This window comes from Ilyonectria robusta (assembly GCF_021365365.1).
Source record: "Ilyonectria robusta strain PMI_751 chromosome Unknown BGZ61scaffold_4, whole genome shotgun sequence".
Taxonomy (NCBI): Eukaryota; Fungi; Ascomycota; class Sordariomycetes; order Hypocreales; family Nectriaceae; genus Ilyonectria; species Ilyonectria robusta.
In genome coordinates, this window is record NW_025764438.1 from 2,583,436 (window position 1) to 2,598,983 (window position 15,548).

General features: G+C 51.3%; 7 protein-coding genes across 7 annotated transcripts; 5 read left to right on the forward strand and 2 right to left on the reverse strand.

The window, feature by feature from the left end:
- Window positions 1-653, forward strand: BGZ61DRAFT_445853 (uncharacterized protein). Its single transcript, XM_046245141.1, has one exon. It carries the CDS (start codon window positions 405-407, stop codon window positions 627-629), a length of 225 nt encoding a protein of 74 aa, XP_046108938.1. The 5' UTR covers window positions 1-404; the 3' UTR covers window positions 630-653.
- A 2,021-nt stretch (window positions 654-2,674) lies between these two features.
- On the reverse strand, window positions 2,675-3,895 carry BGZ61DRAFT_322720 (major facilitator superfamily domain-containing protein; the record flags this gene model as incomplete). Its single annotated transcript, XM_046238959.1, has 1 exon — window positions 2,675-3,895. A coding segment is annotated over one exon (1,221 nt), but the record flags the coding sequence as incomplete, so codon positions are not given.
- Window positions 3,896-4,916: 1,021 nt separating this feature from the next.
- Window positions 4,917-7,254, forward strand: BGZ61DRAFT_529348 (putative monooxygenase; the record flags this gene model as incomplete). The annotated part of the gene is made up of 9 exons (XM_046253387.1): window positions 4,917-5,119; window positions 5,205-5,282; window positions 5,352-5,561; window positions 5,706-5,863; window positions 5,928-6,023; window positions 6,084-6,306; window positions 6,385-6,662; window positions 6,744-6,962; window positions 7,031-7,254. 9 exons carry the CDS (start codon window positions 4,917-4,919, stop codon window positions 7,252-7,254), a joined length of 1,689 nt encoding a protein of 562 aa, XP_046108940.1.
- Window positions 7,255-8,337: 1,083 nt separating this feature from the next.
- Window positions 8,338-9,267, forward strand: BGZ61DRAFT_491566 (uncharacterized protein; the record flags this gene model as incomplete). The annotated part of the gene is made up of 2 exons (XM_046250447.1): window positions 8,338-8,579; window positions 8,652-9,267. 2 exons carry the CDS (start codon window positions 8,338-8,340, stop codon window positions 9,265-9,267), a joined length of 858 nt encoding a protein of 285 aa, XP_046108941.1.
- Window positions 9,268-9,959: 692 nt separating this feature from the next.
- Window positions 9,960-11,510, forward strand: BGZ61DRAFT_170444 (uncharacterized protein). The gene is made up of 7 exons (XM_046237583.1): window positions 9,960-10,192; window positions 10,249-10,286; window positions 10,382-10,745; window positions 10,834-10,849; window positions 10,910-11,128; window positions 11,183-11,448; window positions 11,502-11,510. Exons 1-6 carry the CDS (start codon window positions 10,160-10,162, stop codon window positions 11,185-11,187), a joined length of 675 nt encoding a protein of 224 aa, XP_046108942.1. The 5' UTR covers window positions 9,960-10,159; the 3' UTR covers window positions 11,188-11,448; window positions 11,502-11,510.
- Window positions 11,206-12,783, forward strand: BGZ61DRAFT_344968 (uncharacterized protein; the record flags this gene model as incomplete). The annotated part of the gene is made up of 5 exons (XM_046239749.1): window positions 11,206-11,448; window positions 11,502-11,516; window positions 11,579-11,770; window positions 11,839-12,305; window positions 12,363-12,783. The coding sequence occupies 5 exons, from the start codon at window positions 11,206-11,208 to the stop codon at window positions 12,781-12,783; spliced, it is 1,338 nt and encodes a 445-aa protein (XP_046108943.1).
- Window positions 12,784-13,832: 1,049 nt separating this feature from the next.
- Window positions 13,833-15,452, reverse strand: BGZ61DRAFT_474759 (general substrate transporter; the record flags this gene model as incomplete). The annotated part of the gene is made up of 1 exon (XM_046248605.1): window positions 13,833-15,452. The coding sequence occupies one exon, from the start codon at window positions 15,450-15,452 to the stop codon at window positions 13,833-13,835; it is 1,620 nt and encodes a 539-aa protein (XP_046108944.1).
- Window positions 15,453-15,548: the final 96 nt, after the last annotated feature.

Genomic DNA, 15,548 nt, shown 5'->3' on the forward strand with positions numbered 1-15,548 from the left:
GACTGTTTTGAATATGAGCATCCGACCGGGCACAATGGCACACTTAAATCATCAGATAGCTACCAACAGAGACAAGCCTAGCATGCCATTCACACGGTGTGAACAAAACCTCTCCAATTAAATCTCTGGGGTAGCGCAACTGCAGCGCGCTACTCTAAACGAGCGCCACTTTGAATCCACCAGGTTGAGGGGCCAGAATCATGGTTACACAATAACTTCTTCCTCCACACAAATGGATCTTTCGAAAGCCACCGCCACTATGGTTTTATACCAAGGCAGCGACAAATTCAATAGTAATGTGAATGTTATCCGGCCTCAGAAACCCAGTGTTGTAAGGACAGAATAGCTACCTAGTTGCTCTGTGTGGCAGCCTTCATCTCATTCACACAACCATGACCTGCTGAATGTTTCTCTTGTTTTCTTTTTCTTTTCTTTTCTTTTCTTTTTCTGAATCGTTCGCATTCAGCTGGCGTAAGCCGCCGAATGGCCCATCTCAATTTCCGCCACAGCTGAAACCAGACGTCGTTTTCGGTGTCATCGCCCACGCTAGGTTAGTTGATTGGCGAGGTTTCAGCACATGCCCTGCACCTTTACTGTGGATTTGTGTTAGAGCAGGCGTACAGGGATGAGATGCACCAAAGAGAGTGAATTGTATGAGTGTCTAGGATCCCTTGGACCACGGACCCAGCTGGCTTTATGTACTTGTATGTACTACACTTACTACAGCGCAATAGGTGTAGGCTGTAGATCCCTTAGGAATGTGTCTAGGAATGTGTCCGAGGTGACCGAAAGGATAACCTTATAGCCGAGGGCCTCGACCTCCGAGGCCCTATACCCACATGCCTCTCACAATTTGCGCTTAGACCGCTGCTCGAGTAATGAAAAACTGACAGGTCAAAACTGCATTTGCCACTCTTTCTAGTGCGTAGCTGTCACTGCGGGGTCAGGCTCTGAATTGTTGCGGGCAAACGGACTGGAGCAGGTCTTCGTGCGTCGAAAGGGGAAGCAGATTACATCAAATATTGGTACTATCATTGCCATTACCACCAGTAAAGAAGTCGCGGGCGTAACGCTAACCGTGATCTCCCTTCCTCTGTCATAGGCGCCACAAAGCGATTCCCAAATAATAGGGCTTGTAGACTGGTACTGCTTTACCAAGGGCGAGCTTCCACATAGCTTCTTGGATTTCAGTGAAAGTCACAACCTGCTTCTTGGTACGCGATCAAATCCTTTCTGAAACCATCGTATTTATTTCCGATAGTAATTGACAGTAGCGTCTGGCCGCATGGACATTGAACTTGAATATGACGAGTGAAATAAAATTCATTATCTGCTGGTCCAGTTATAGGGTAGGAACAGACTTCTGTGAAAGTACGGTCTGGGAAACAAGCTAGCCCACCGCGGGAAAGGAGCGGGAATTTGTGCACTGCATTTATGGTGTAATATACCCTTCGCTTCCTCGATATAAAGTACCGATCCTTAGACACTCCTACTTAACGGATGCCCTTCCCCGCGCCATGGACAGACAGAATAAAGGAGTGAATCGTGGGGTTTTTTTTACAATCTCAAGACCAAAGGTTCGCTCCGGCATAAAGGTCTTTCAAAATGAGCTGGAAGTGGGATAGCTAATGACAATGTGTTTAGAAACAACTTTGGTTTGTAAGATTGTAAGCGTCCCTATGACTATCAATAGTCCTACCCCTCTGCCAATATGGCCAGGGGGCTTGTGCAGCCTAAAGACGCCACCAGATGGCTACTCTTCTGGAGAATAGCAAACCTGGAACTCGAAGCAGCACGCCCCAGAGTTACCCTCGACATCGTAGTTGAACTGTGCCTCGTTATCTCTGATGAGAATATTGGGTATGCACTGAGTGGACGCTGCGCCAGCCAGCAACTAAACGCGCCAGCCTCTTTCCATGATGTGGAGAAAAGCAGCCTCGTCTACGGACTGACTGATAGTGGTAAGGATGCCGTGGTTTCGCAAGATATAGCCCTTCCCGAGAGGCTGATGGTAACGGGGGAATAGATGTATGGGGGGAAGTGCGCATGAACGACTTATCTCTCCCCTCCATTTGATGTGAGATATCCCACTTTGTCCATGAGCCTATTGGGATATATGTGACCGCCGAGCCTTATCTCGACCGGACCCCGCAAGCTGCGAAGTCACCGTCTTCGACCGAGATCCTGTTCCCTCGGAGATATCAAGTTCCGATGTGTCTCGCAAACTCCGAGTGTTTCGGATTCACCAAGCGCTGCTTTAGTCCCTGCGACAGACGCCACACCCAACGCCTTGGTACCTCCGAGCTGCCGAGCTGCTAGACTGGCGGTACTAGAATGGACACGCGGAGTTCGGCGTCGCTGGGTGGGGAGTCTCCTGGAAGGCCCCCCGTAGGCCGTGGATTGCGAGCCATTCCCTTTCTTCACTTTGTTCTACTTTGGACTCAATCGCATGTTAATCGGAACGCAATATACAAATTCTCGATACCGCGCGGCAGACGTAGGATGTTTATTTTTGACTGTGACCTAACTGTCTATCCAGTGTGACTCAGAACACTGCTAGTATACGTACTGCAATTACTATAATGGACTTAACAAGCCAGGCATCACGCCTAACGCTCGTCTGGATACTTAGCGAATCCTCTTATACCGGCCTCTAGGTTTCATGGACCACCCTCCTATTCAACTTCACATGCTGACTGCGACCCCAAAGACCCAGGGACTGGATGAGTGGCACGCACGCTAGTGAAAGGGCTGCTTGTAGATACACAGCTGGCTGCAAGCCACCGTGGCTGTCCGTCATGTAGCCGAGCCCGATGGTCAACACGGCGCCGAGGAGCTGGCCGAAACTCCACATGACTGTGATGGCCAGCTCTGGCCGAACAGGATAGAGAATCTCCGAGATGAACTCGATGGCAAGGGGGCCCGAACTGACGACGCCCAAGCTGAGCACCGTGCAGGTAGTGTATAGATAAGCGAGGTTGCCGCTGGGAGGGACCCAGACAAAAGCCAGTATGCCACATCCGATGATGATGTTTGTGATCTTGATGAAAAGTAGATGGCAGCCGAAGCGATCGGCCAGACGACCCAGTACAAGGGACACGACCAGCCCCGGCACAACAAACAGGCACCCGGCCACGACGCACTGGTCCACAGAGAAGCCATATGGCATACACATCTGGTAGAGAAGAAATGAAAGCGCGTTGAAGACACCGACGGTAACGGAAAAAGGAATGGCCAAGAGGAAAAACTCAGGCCGCCTGAGGAGGACCATAAGCTCCTCCCGATAATCAGTTGCTTGGTGCTGGACTACGATGACATCAGGCGCCGTAGGAGGCCTCGAAGGGAATAGGGGACTAAAACGCAAACAGCCGAGACCAGAATGGCTTGGTAGCATACCCCTGCCGACGGCATCCTCGGATGGGATCCAGGCCGTCATGATGAACTGGCCGATGGTGCCGCCCAGCAGGTTGGCCGTGGTGGTGAAGGCCGTTGCCGTCGCCCGGCGCTCGGGCGTGAACCATATCTCGGAGTAGGGGGCGAGCGTGATGAGCACAGAGGGCAGGGCGAATCCGATAGCCGTGTGTCCGACAAGCGCCAGGGCGAGGCTGGAGAGGTTGGTTCCGCCGTACATCAACCATGCGCCGGAGAACATGATGAAGCTTCCGGCGAGAATGCAAAGCTTGATGCTCCGCCGGGCCACAACGGACGCAGGGTAGCTGCCAGCCAGGGCGGCAAAGAGGAACGAGGTCGGGAACCAGTTGATGGCCGAGACAGAGGTGCCAAAGTGAGAGGCGGCATATTCAGGGACGACGGCAACGTCGGTCCACGCAATACTCGCCATAAGGTTGAGGCAGAAGAGCAGAGCCAGACCGATCCAGCGCCGCTTATAGACTCGAGGCTTGCTGCCCGTCTCCAAGAGGACGCCCTGCTTCAACGAGAGCGTCTTGCACAACTCTTTGGGCTCCTGCTTCTCTGCCCCTGAGATGTCTTCCTCGGGACTCATGGTGTGAGGATAGCGCCGTGATTGGGTGGTAAAACGAGGTAGATCTCACAGAAGCTGTAGAACGTAAGACTTGGGACTGCGGGAGTAGTAGCAAAAGTTGTTGTCCGGACTGGGTGGTGAATGTGCATTTCCACCTCGGCGCGAGGGCGAATATCACGGTTCAAATACGGCTTTGAGCTTGCGGGTGGCAGAACTATCTCCATCATTGTTATCTCGGTTCATTATGTGACTACTGCATATGTTGAGGGGGACCTAGTCGCAAGATATTAGTGATCAATGTCTTGTGCTAGCCGCTTGGACTAAGTGGCCGTCCTAAATCGAGAATCCGATGTGCCGAGTCGGTTTTCTGTGTCGACTCGCTAATCCCCCTCCCCCAAAGACAATCATATAGGTCAGAGAGGACCAGTTTAACTTACTATGTATTGTACTATACTATAACCTATCGTAGTGGATTGTGCAGTACGAATCCCAATTTCAGGCCTCGGCCCACACCTGTCAAACACTGCTGGTGGGTTCAAAAAGTGACAATCATGCTTGGTGCCTCCCAACTGAAAATCCATCACGGCAGTTGATATGAAAGAGGGGTGGGCGTCATCGGGCTACTTGATAAGAAGTCCAAAATGGGTTATCCGTCCTCGGTGCCCATCCTTAGCTTGTTATTCATTGGTGCTCGGACTTTCCGATTTTCCATTGCAACCCAGGTATACATGTCGATCAGAGTGGTACCTCAATGCCATCTCGCCAAAAATGATGGACATAATAAGCCGCATCGAAGAATTTATTTCAATGAGCTATGCTACAATACGTTCAACTTTCGTTTCAAACTCTCCGCAGTTTCGACAGGCCCCAGGTTCATTTGCATACCCCCCCCTTTCACTCAGACTGCTGACTTCATTTTCCCGCCAAACCAATAATGGGTAGCGTTCCAGCAACAGAAGAGGCCTACGTGATCGAGGAACATCCCATCAACGAGCCTCGGCCCCTGCGGATCATCGTCGTCGGGGCAGGCGCTTCAGGCCTCTGCTTTGCCCACGCCGCGCAGACACACCTCCGAAACGTCGAGGTTGTTCTGTACGAGAAGAATCCCTCCATCGGCGGAACGTGGTATGAGAATAAGTGAGGCCCCGACTGCCTGCCCGACCTCCTGGATCTTTTACATAGCCATCAGAGAAGCCGCTTGCTGATATGGACTTGTGGGTAGATATCCTGGTGTCGGGTGCGATATTCCTTCGCACAACTACCAGTTCTCCTGGAACCCCAATCCAGATTGGAGCCAATTGTGAGATTTCTTCCTCTCCTGCTGCCAAATCCCGTCTATGTTGGCTGACACGAATAAACTCATCTACAGCTTCGCCGGCGGCGCGGAGATCTTGAAGTATTTCCAAGATACGGCAATCAAGTTTGACTTGGACAAGTACATCAAGTTGAAGCACAAGGTGACCGGTGCCGTATGGGATGAAGATGAAGGTAAATGGACCGTCACGGTTGAGAACCAAGAGACCAGTAAGGTCTTCGAGGACTACGGCCACTTCCTGATCAACGGATCGGGCTTTCTCAAGTACGTCTTTCCTTCTCAGCTACTTTACTGCGCGCTTCCTCCACCACTCGCATCCGTTTCTAGAGTGCGATGATTTTGCCGCTTGTTTCATTTCACCTCGTTTCATTCTCATTATTTTACGCGACTTATAGACTGACTCAACAGCAACTGGAAATTGCCCGACATCCCAGGCATCTCCTCGTTCAAGGGCGAGTTGCTACACACTGCTGGATGGAAGGATGGCACGACCTTTGAAGGAAAGACCGTGGCTCTCATCGGCAACGGCTCTAGTGGTATCCAGATTCTCCCGGAACTTCAAAAAGGTCAGTACAAAATGACCACCTGAACTCTCTCCCCATGGACAGGTAGTCTGACCGTCATCTCCAGGCGCCAAGCAAGTTATCGCCACGATTCGGAGTGCCACTTGGATCACGCCGGCGTTTGCCCAGACCCATGCTGGTCCCAGAGGTGCCAACTTTTCCTGTAAGTATATGTCGGTTGCAGCGCTGAAGGGGTTTGGCGTGACTGACGCGTTCGCCCAAGACACCGATGAGCAAAAGAAGGAGTTCAGAGACGATGAAACCAAGTACATGAAGTACCAGAAGGAGCTGGAGTCTGAGCTCAGCGCCGGCTTCGCCCTCGTCTATAAGGACTCGGAGTATCAGGGTCAAGCCCGAGCCCTCGTCGAACAGATGATGAGACATTCCATCGGCGAAAACAAATCGCTGGCCGATATCCTGATCCCTGATTTCGGGCTTCTATGCCGGTGAGTGTGACTCCCGGCGAAATCTTGCCTTCCTCTCTTCAGCTCGGGAGACAAACGTAGACTGACCCAGTACCTCAGGCGACCGACTCCCGGCGTGGGCTACCTCGAGGCACTGACGGAAAAGAATGTGCGCGTCGTCATGGACCACGTCAGTGAAATCGTACCCGAGGGTCTAAAGCTCCCGTCAGGCGAGACGATCGCAGTTGACATGATCATCTGCGCCACCGGCTATGACTTGAGCTGGCGTCCACGTTTCCCCATCGTCGGCCGCAACAAGATCAACCTCCAGGACTTGTACAAAGATCGCCCGGTAGGCTATCTTGGCCTTGCCGCCCCGGATATGCCAAACTGCTTTGGTATGTGCCTTCTTGTTCCAGTTTAGTTGACGGTGCTCGTATCGGCGCTTGCTTCATACTGATGTACATGATCGCGCCAAGTTTACTTCGGGCCCAACTCGCCCCTCGCACACGGCTCGGCCTTGCCATCCTTAGAGCATATCACTTCGTACATGGTCCGGATGATCCATAAGACGCAGACGCAGGGATATCATTCTTTTGAGCCTACACAGAAGGCTGCGAGTGACTTCATTAAACACGCCGACGCCTTCTTCCCTCGGACCGTCTGGGGAACCAAGTGTCGATCTTGGTTCAAGGGCGGTATGTATTTCCACGAAATACAGCGGAGGATTAATTTAGAGCTTAATGTGATTGACTGATTTCTATAGGCAAGGAGGACGGGCCTGTGTATGCCCTGCACCCTGGAAGCAGGGCGCATTGGTTCTGTACCATGAACGAGCCTCGATACGAGGACTATAGCTGGAAAAGGTCGTCTGACAACACCTTTGCATATCTTGGAAACGGCTTCTCTCTCAGGGAGGTGGAGAAATCCGACTTGGCTTGGTTCCTCGGTAGACAGGAGGGGGAGGCATACAGGACTGTTACATATTGATACTGGACTATGGGAGACATAGGTGTAGCGAGAATCAGACCGTTATTTTCTCGTAGATTCCGAAATATTGAGGCCGTAAAATTACAGTGGATCCTCTTCGTTCCAACGTCAAAAGTATCTACGTTAGGCTGTCTCTTAATAGTAGCAGATAGACCATGCCTCGACTGAATAACAAGTGGCCTCAATGGAGTCGGCTGCCATGGGTGGAACCTCGCGGATAGGTCAGAAAGGCACCAGCTTTACGTACGAGAGCGATCATCATGTACTGGATGATAGGACTGGTGTTATGTTATCGTTTCGGTGTCCGCGGAAATCTGTGACCTGGTCACTGAGAATCCTGGGTGCGAACGTAGACATGTATTGTATTGTCCCCGTTGCAGCAAGCAGTCGGTGGCTTTTGGGATAACATCAACAGCTTGCAAGGTCGCGGACGTTCCGCGCAAAGCACCCGAATGGAGATGGGAGGAGGAATGATCTTCACTCTTCTGAACTGAACGGTAGTTGCAGTCCCCATTCACCGAGGCTCGTCGTTTCCAAACTGCCTTATCCCTTTGAATTGCTTTCTCTGCCAGCTGCGTTCGTTCATGTTACAATCATCGTACCAGGCCACGCTTCTCGATTGTGTTCCCTTTCAAGTTAGACGGCTGATCCGCCTGCATCTTCCCCTCTCAAATGCAACCCGAATCTGTATAGCAGGATCCGGTAGGCATTCCGAGTGCGAACTTACGTCTCGGCGCTGTGTCTCTCGGAACCACCGAGCTTCGGCGAGCCTTGAACTTCAACCTCGGAATGGCCTGGCAAGAAAGCATGTCGAAATCCGAAAGCATCTACGTTTGGATACGCCACACGCCGAGACCACGAATTGTTCTCGGTAGTTGAGAAATGCGATTCCATCTACACGCGTCTAACTCAACCTGGCTCATACTTGATACATGGCTAACAGCAGTACTACCTTCACCCATTCACCTTCGACTGACATAAATATGGGCGTTGTAGACAAATTCCAACTTCAAAAACATCCCGCCCTTCACTATTTACTAATTCACACTCAACGAAACCACCGCGTCACCATCCAATATCACCATGGCCACCGAAACTATCACCAAGTCCGAAATGGCCACAACCGCTGCCACCTGGTTCCCCCTTCCAGAGGGCAACCCGACGGTGAGGCGCGTCAAACATAATGAGGTAGATGCCAAGGAAATCGTCCGGATCATTCACGAAGACGGAGCCGTCGTCATCGAGGGTCTGCTCACGCCCGACCAGGTGGCCCGCTACAACGCCGAGATCGCGCCCGCTCTGGGGGAGATGCATCCTGGCTCCTTGTTGGACTACGAGCAAATCTAAGTCTTCTATGGCCTAAACACGAAGCGGCTGTCCAACATGACGACGCTTAGCAAGACATTCCGCGAGGAGATCATCGATAGTGACACCATCCACGCCGTCTGCGATGAGCTCTTCCGCAATACTGGCAACTATTGGCTCTCAACCTCGCAGGTAATGTCCATCGGGCCGGGCAGCCCGCGCCAGCCGCTTCATCGCGACCAGAACAATTGGTTTCCGGCTCAGGCGATGGGCCCCGGAGCGCCCGAGAGTGCCATCGCCTTCCTGCTGGCCCAGGATGACACAACCGAAGAGAACGGTGCGACACTTGCTATTCCCAAAAGCAACCTTTGGCCCTTCAACCTCGAAGATGGGAAACTCGGCAGCTACGAGCAGTGCTCCATCGTCGAGCTCAAGGCCGGCGACGCTCTCGCCATCGGCGGCAAGATCGTCCACGGCGGCGGTGCCAACCGGACAAAGGACTTCTGGCGGAAGGTAACCACCATCATGTTCTGCAATAGCGCTTTTGCCCAGGAAGAGGCCTTCCAGATTTTCCTCGACAGGGAGCTGGTCAAGCAGCTGCCGGAGCGGGTCAAGAAGGTGCTGGGATTCAGGACCCTCTATCCCATGAACTCTCCGGGTCTCAACACGTTGAACAATGACGAAATTTCGACGTTCCTTGGATGGTGAGATTTGGTATGTGGTAGAGGAGGGAGGATTGGTAAAAGCGGCACTGGATAACATCAAGAGCGCAGCAAGTGGTGTCACATATCGAGATATCGGCCGTCAACGGGTATTGCGGCAGTCAGCTGTTTCCTTCTACTATCATGGATGCCCAAGTCACCGGTTTAGTCCTAGGCATACCTTTTTCTTCATTCGGGCCTGCAGCCAGCTGAAGCCAAAGACTCCGCAGCATCCGAGGCGCCTCGGCTGTCCGCGGGCATCTGAGATTGTCACCATTCCCGCTTCTATAACACTGACTCAATGACGCTCATTAGATAGGACAAATATGAAGAACGTTGTGTAAAAATGATCATCCCCATCTACTAAGTGTAGCAGTGGGCTTTAGGTTAGAAGAATCATCTTGCGACCGCTGGATGAGAAGCCTTCGACGTCGGTATCCGATGGACCTGAGTGCCATCAATGAGTAATTTAGAAAAAGTCCTCGCAGCAACCTCGATTACTCTGTAGCCTCATTCGGTATCCAATCCTTCTCTCACGTCGCGTCAGTGTGGGGATGTCTCGGAATGTCCGAGGCCCTTTCTTAGTTAGTCCGTGGACGAGTACTCTACTTGGAATGGTCTCTGTAGCGAGGCTTACTATCCCTCCATTGTAATTGGCGCTATCTTGCGCTCAACTTGCACCCTGAAATATAGGGGTATCTAGGTTCCGTTGAGTACGTCATGGTACGTTATCTCCAATGTGAGAATACGTCGGTCACTCATTCTTCAACCCTTCAATCCCACGGATCAAGACGAGTCTTTCTCCTGATCAAGATTTTCTCGAATGGACATGCCTTCTCCTCGTAATCTGGGCGGAAACGAGCACCGTGTGGTGGGAGCGAAGTTACTTACCTCCTGCGATGCTTGTCGGAACCGCAAAGTCCGTTGCGTCAGTGAGTCATCCTTGAGGACAGACAGCCGTCGACCGCAGGAGCTGATGGCTTAATAGAGAGGCGCCATTCGGATGATATGTGCATCAATTGCGAGGTAAGTTATTTACGAGGCTTGCAGGCTAGCGAAACTTCAGTTCCCATGGCCGACTCATCTAACCCCCGCTCTAATCTTACTTCTTACTGAAATAGAGACGATCTCAATCGTGTTCAATTCTCCCACACCAAAACTCGAAAACCACCGGTCCCTAGGCCTAGGAAGTCCGCCCATGGACAGACTCTGACGTTCACTGATGCCGTGATCATGTCACCCTCCTCAAGTTCCGGCCCTGCCGGTAGAACAAGAACGACGACAAATCGCCTTGACACGGCGAGACGACAACAGAGCCAGGCCGAATCTGCATCTTCCGTCGCCGTTTCCACGGCGAATTCAATGGAAATGGGCTCATTGGATCATGTTACTCCCTCCACCGCCCCGACACACAGATCTGACTCTGCACCGCGCCCTGCGTCCAACGCGACATCTCCCGCTACACCCAACCCCCCTCTAGTCATGGTGAGACTCTACCCCCCTGCTACAACGGAAGTATGCGTTGCATATTCGGGAGTTGGCTGACTAGGTGTTTACTTTTATCCTGGCAAAGATTTACGAAAAGGATGGTGAGTCCAAACAGGTTCCCGTCTTCGTCGGGTAAGTCTCCGCTAACCTCCTGTGCATAGTCTCCAGCTCATGCTTGGCCTTCTTTTCGGACCGGAGGATAGCATTTCTGTCCAGAAGGCTAGGTCATACACGAGTCACGGACTTGATCCGACGAATTGACGCTGCAGTTCAAGGTTCAGTCTGGGGGCTGGTGAAAGACATGCCTTCCCCCGAAGTCTGCGAAAGAGAAGCAAACCGCATCTCACTGTCACACGAGACCAGGTCAAAGTTCATCGCCTGTCAGACCGCCCGATGAGAACTTACTCTCAGAGTCTGGCTGATTCGGTATCTAGCATAGTTCGAAGAAGTTCACCCCATGTACCCGTTTCTCGACCGCCCCGCATTCGAGGAGAGGGCGTTTGGCCAGTCTTTGCCCGAGTATCTGTCCACAGACAAGGAATGGTGCGCCCTGTACCATGCAGTAATGGGCATTGGTAGCCTCTACCACGACTGCGGAAGCTTCTCGGCCTTTTCAGGGACATCTTGGTGTATTTTTCGCGTGTCGTTGTCCCTATTCCCTCGACTCGTCTTCGGAAGCCGAGGGCTAGTTACTGCGCAGGTGCCGTCTACCAACACACGATTTCAAGAGTTGATTTCTAATCCTTATCTTAGGCTTTGACGGCAATGGTGAGAGGGCGAATTTACTTTATTCCAACTTTGGACGGAAAATTAACGTAAATGTTTTCTAGGCCATCTTTGGCTCTACGTACTCTGCTTTGCCTATCGAAGATGTCCTCGTCACCGAGGCTGGGAGAATTGCCACATCACTCCAACTAAATAACGAGGGTGTTGCATCCGACTCTAGAGTCGAATTACAGAGAACCTTTTGGGTTATTTACCACCTGGAAACCCTGTACTGCTTCAACACCGGGAGGTCCGGCGTGAGTACTTACCATTACTGTTTCCAATCCCTTATTTGAGCCCACGCGCTGAGCACTCATCACCGCAGACAATTCCGATGTCTGACATCTCATGTTCTATTCCAGACACGCCGTTGCCACAGGCAAGAGCGTTACCCTGGATACGGCTATTATCTGAGTACTCCCAAGTGCTTTCACGAACCTATGATGAACTCTTTTCAGCCAAAGCCCGCAGCAAGTCGAAGCATTCTATCCAAGCGGCGTCTAATCAGTTATTTGAGGAGCTGGAGTCCTGGAGACTTTCGATCCCAGCAGATCTTCGCCCCGGCTCGCCCATCCGAAGTCACCGGTGCGGTAATCTCTTGACGACCTCACTTGCAGTCCATCTACACTTCTCCTTCCACAATGCTCGGATCGCTATTTTGCGGGCCGCTCTACAAACCTGCTCCGAGGATACGGAGAAACATCTTGCCTATCAACAATTTCTCGTGGATTCTGCTCAAGGCATTGCCGAGTTGGTCCACTTGGTTCCACTGGAGCCCTTCGTGTCCCCCTGGTAGGTTTATTTTCCTCGGCCATAGGCTCTAGACGTTCCAAACTGAACGTAGACCAGGATACAGTACCACATGCCACAATCTGCCTTGTTCATCCTTTTTGATCTAATCATCGACACTCCGACCCACCCTGAGACGAAGAAGAGGTTGTCCTATCTGCAAATTTTAGTTGCTTTCTTCGCCCGGCTGGGGCATACGACCGGGAGAGAGTCATTTAGCTCAGTGCCCAGCGAGTTTTTGCAGATGGCTACAAAGTTCGTCGACGAAATGCAGTACGATGGGGTAAGACGCTTGTCGCACGACCAGGCAGTCCAGGAAAACATCACAAAGAAGTCTCTGGTCCCTGACCCAGGGATGACCGGAGGTCAAGACTTCATCACCGATGACATTCTGAGCTTCCAGGTAAAAAAGAAACTTCCGCTTGGTCACCAAGACTCAGTTGCTAAAACCTCTACAGAGTTTGCCATTCATGCTCTATGATAGGCCCCCGGTGGAGGACCTAAGCTTTCTTTTCGCAGACCCCGGGTTTGCGGACCTGAGCGGAACTTTCGGCTTTCAAGACTTTCAGACGAATTCTGTATGCGATGACATGTTATGATGGCATAATTTCGCCTCCCATTTTCAGGATGTATATATGTTCTTCCTGCTTGCTTGATTGAACAGTCAATGTCCAATTCTCGTATTCGCGTCGCTGGTCGTATATATTAGTGTTGATCCTACACTGCTCTGGAGGCAGGATCAGCTCTCATGCGACCTGAGAATTAAATAATAACGTTAACCTTCTTAGCAAAACAAACCTTTGTTTCGGGGCGACATGCACTGCCTAGCTTCTCCAACACGTACGGTATTTCTATCGGACTTTCTATCTGAGAAAATATGGCACCATCATCACTCGCTCGGATATTCTGAGGTTCTTATCCTGCGCAAACCTCCCAATAGCGCACCCAGCAAACTCAGCCGCCCTTGTGACTGAAAGCTTAAATTGAATACAGGTTATGATATCTGCCACTGCCGGATCCGTGACTTACATTGCTCACAAGCCGACGTCTGATCACAATCCGATCAAGGACCGAACGCCCCTTGCCTACCCTATACCCGTAGGATAGACCGGCCGTCACATAACAGATAGAGTAAATGCAACTGTAGTTTGAAAGTTTTCTGGAGAAATAGGGGGGTAAAAGTACTAGTGTCTCGAGCCTCCGTAAAATCTCGACACAGATGCTCTATTCCGCTCATCGAGGAGACTGGAGTACATTGCGGCTACTACAGAACTTTCCCTGCTCTTTCCCCATTGAAGGTGCCCACACAATTAAGGAGTGGCTGGACTAAAGGCTCGAACATTAGGATGTGGAGTTTAGCCGTCTCTAAATCCGACGTATATAATATCGAAGACATCAGCGCAACGAGGTCACTTGGTACAATAGAAATTGGACTCGATATATAAACTTCTGATGGCCACTACCAGTGTTTGGCTACTGGAGCGACCCCAAACAGCTAACTAATTAGCTACTGGAAGTTTTATTTATATTTTAAGCCTTCTCGACTCCAATAGCCTTCTTTTCCATCACAGTATCGAATGCTTCAGCAGCACGCTCTTCGGCCACGGTTTGATAGTGGCGGAATTGACGAGTCGGAACGTGGTTCATAAACAATTCATCCAGCTCCTCATAGGTCCTCATGCGGGTCTCAGGAACATAGAAATATGCCAGAACAGCAAAGACAAGCATAAATCCTCCAAATACGAACCCAATCCTCGCCTTGAGATTTCCAAATCCGGGGTTAAACATATATGGTGCAACAAAAGACCACATGGTGTTGACAGCAGAGGATGTCGATAGAGTGACGGCAAGCGTCTTTGTGCGTAGGATCGATGTCGGGATTTCGCCAGCGATAGTGTAGACTGTCGACCCAACGCCAACATTGTAAAAGAAATTGTACATGGTGTAGAATCCCACGGCTGCAGTTGTAGCGCTGGTTGAGTCAACCGAGCCAGCAATTCCCATACACACAAGCAACGCACAGAGACCAATGCAGCCGCCAATGTACATGGGCCGTCGGCCGTACAAGTCGGAAACAATGAAGGCAATCGTAGCGCCAGACATTGATAGGATCTGTGCGCCAATTGCAATTGCAAATGACTTTTCATCCGAAATGCCCAGATACTGGTACATGAGAGCACCATAGTTGGAGACAAAGCCGAGACCGGACATGGGCTCGGATAGAAAGACCATAATGGCGATCATAGTTCGACGCAAGTTGGTACCTCGGAAGCAGTCAAGATACGAGCCCGAGTTATGAGTTTCCGCCGCATCCAAGGTCAGTTTGATTCGCTCGAGATGCCCTTCAGCATCTTCGGGGTCAGAATACAAACGGCGCAGGACTTTACGAGCATCCTCCATCTTGCCCTTCTGGACCAGATAGACGGGGGACTCGGGCATGAATATGTGTCCGACAAGCGCCACTGCAGCGAATCCCCACTGAGCGCAAATCAGCGACTTCCAGGACCAATCAGTATCCCAATATTGAGTGAAGTAGGACATGATGGATGTAATGAAGGGACCGATGCACTGAGAGAGGTTGCAGAAGCCGATAACAGAGGCTCGAATCGCCAATGGCGAGATGTCGGCAACGTAGGCGGTGCAAAGATTGAGGAAAGCGCCGATAGCCACAAAGTTCATCATCTTTCCACCAAAGAACATGGCGATGGAAGTCGAGGCAAACTCAACAGCAATCGATGCAATATTGATAGCGGCCGCTGCCAGCATAACCGGCTTGGTTCCAAATTTATCTGCGAAGTAGGATGCAGCCCAAGCACCAACAATCGCGGCCGCATTGGAACCGCCGCTGAGGGCTGACTGCCACTTGGTCTCGACGAAGTACTGGCCATCCTGGAGTTTGCCGAAATGCTTTTTGAACATTGGAATACTGATAACGGTACCAGAAGATCCATTTTCAAAACCACGGACGATAAGGGTCCAAAGCATGACGCCAATCCAGAATAGGAGCCATGGATCCTTTCCAAGTGTCTGCAGATATGTCCGGTTGTGCTCCTGCTGTTGGATAGCCCGACCTCGGATGTCGTTGTTCGAGGATTCAGGATTTCGACTAACAGCCGACTGCTCGACGTGCGTGGCTGAATCAGCCTTCATCGTGGACCCGAATTCGGAAAGAGATGGTTGGAAAGAGCTGAGGAGTTGTGTGTTTGAATGGTCTTTGAAAACGGAAGTGAGAGTGCTGATGGCAAG

Bases quoted from the DNA above. Each gene is read 5' to 3' on its own strand.
- BGZ61DRAFT_445853 (XM_046245141.1), top strand. From the start codon at position 405: ATGTTTCTCTTGTTTTCTTTTTCTTTTCTTTTCTTTTCTTTTTCTGAA.
- BGZ61DRAFT_170444 (XM_046237583.1), top strand. From the start codon at position 10,160: ATGCTTGTCGGAACCGCAAAGTCCGTTGCGTCA. The intron at 10,193-10,248 runs GTGAGTCATCCT...ATGGCTTAATAG, and splicing joins CCGCAAAGTCCGTTGCGTCA to AGAGGCGCCATTCGGATGAT. The intron at 10,287-10,381 runs GTAAGTTATTTA...TTACTGAAATAG, and splicing joins ATATGTGCATCAATTGCGAG to AGACGATCTCAATCGTGTTC.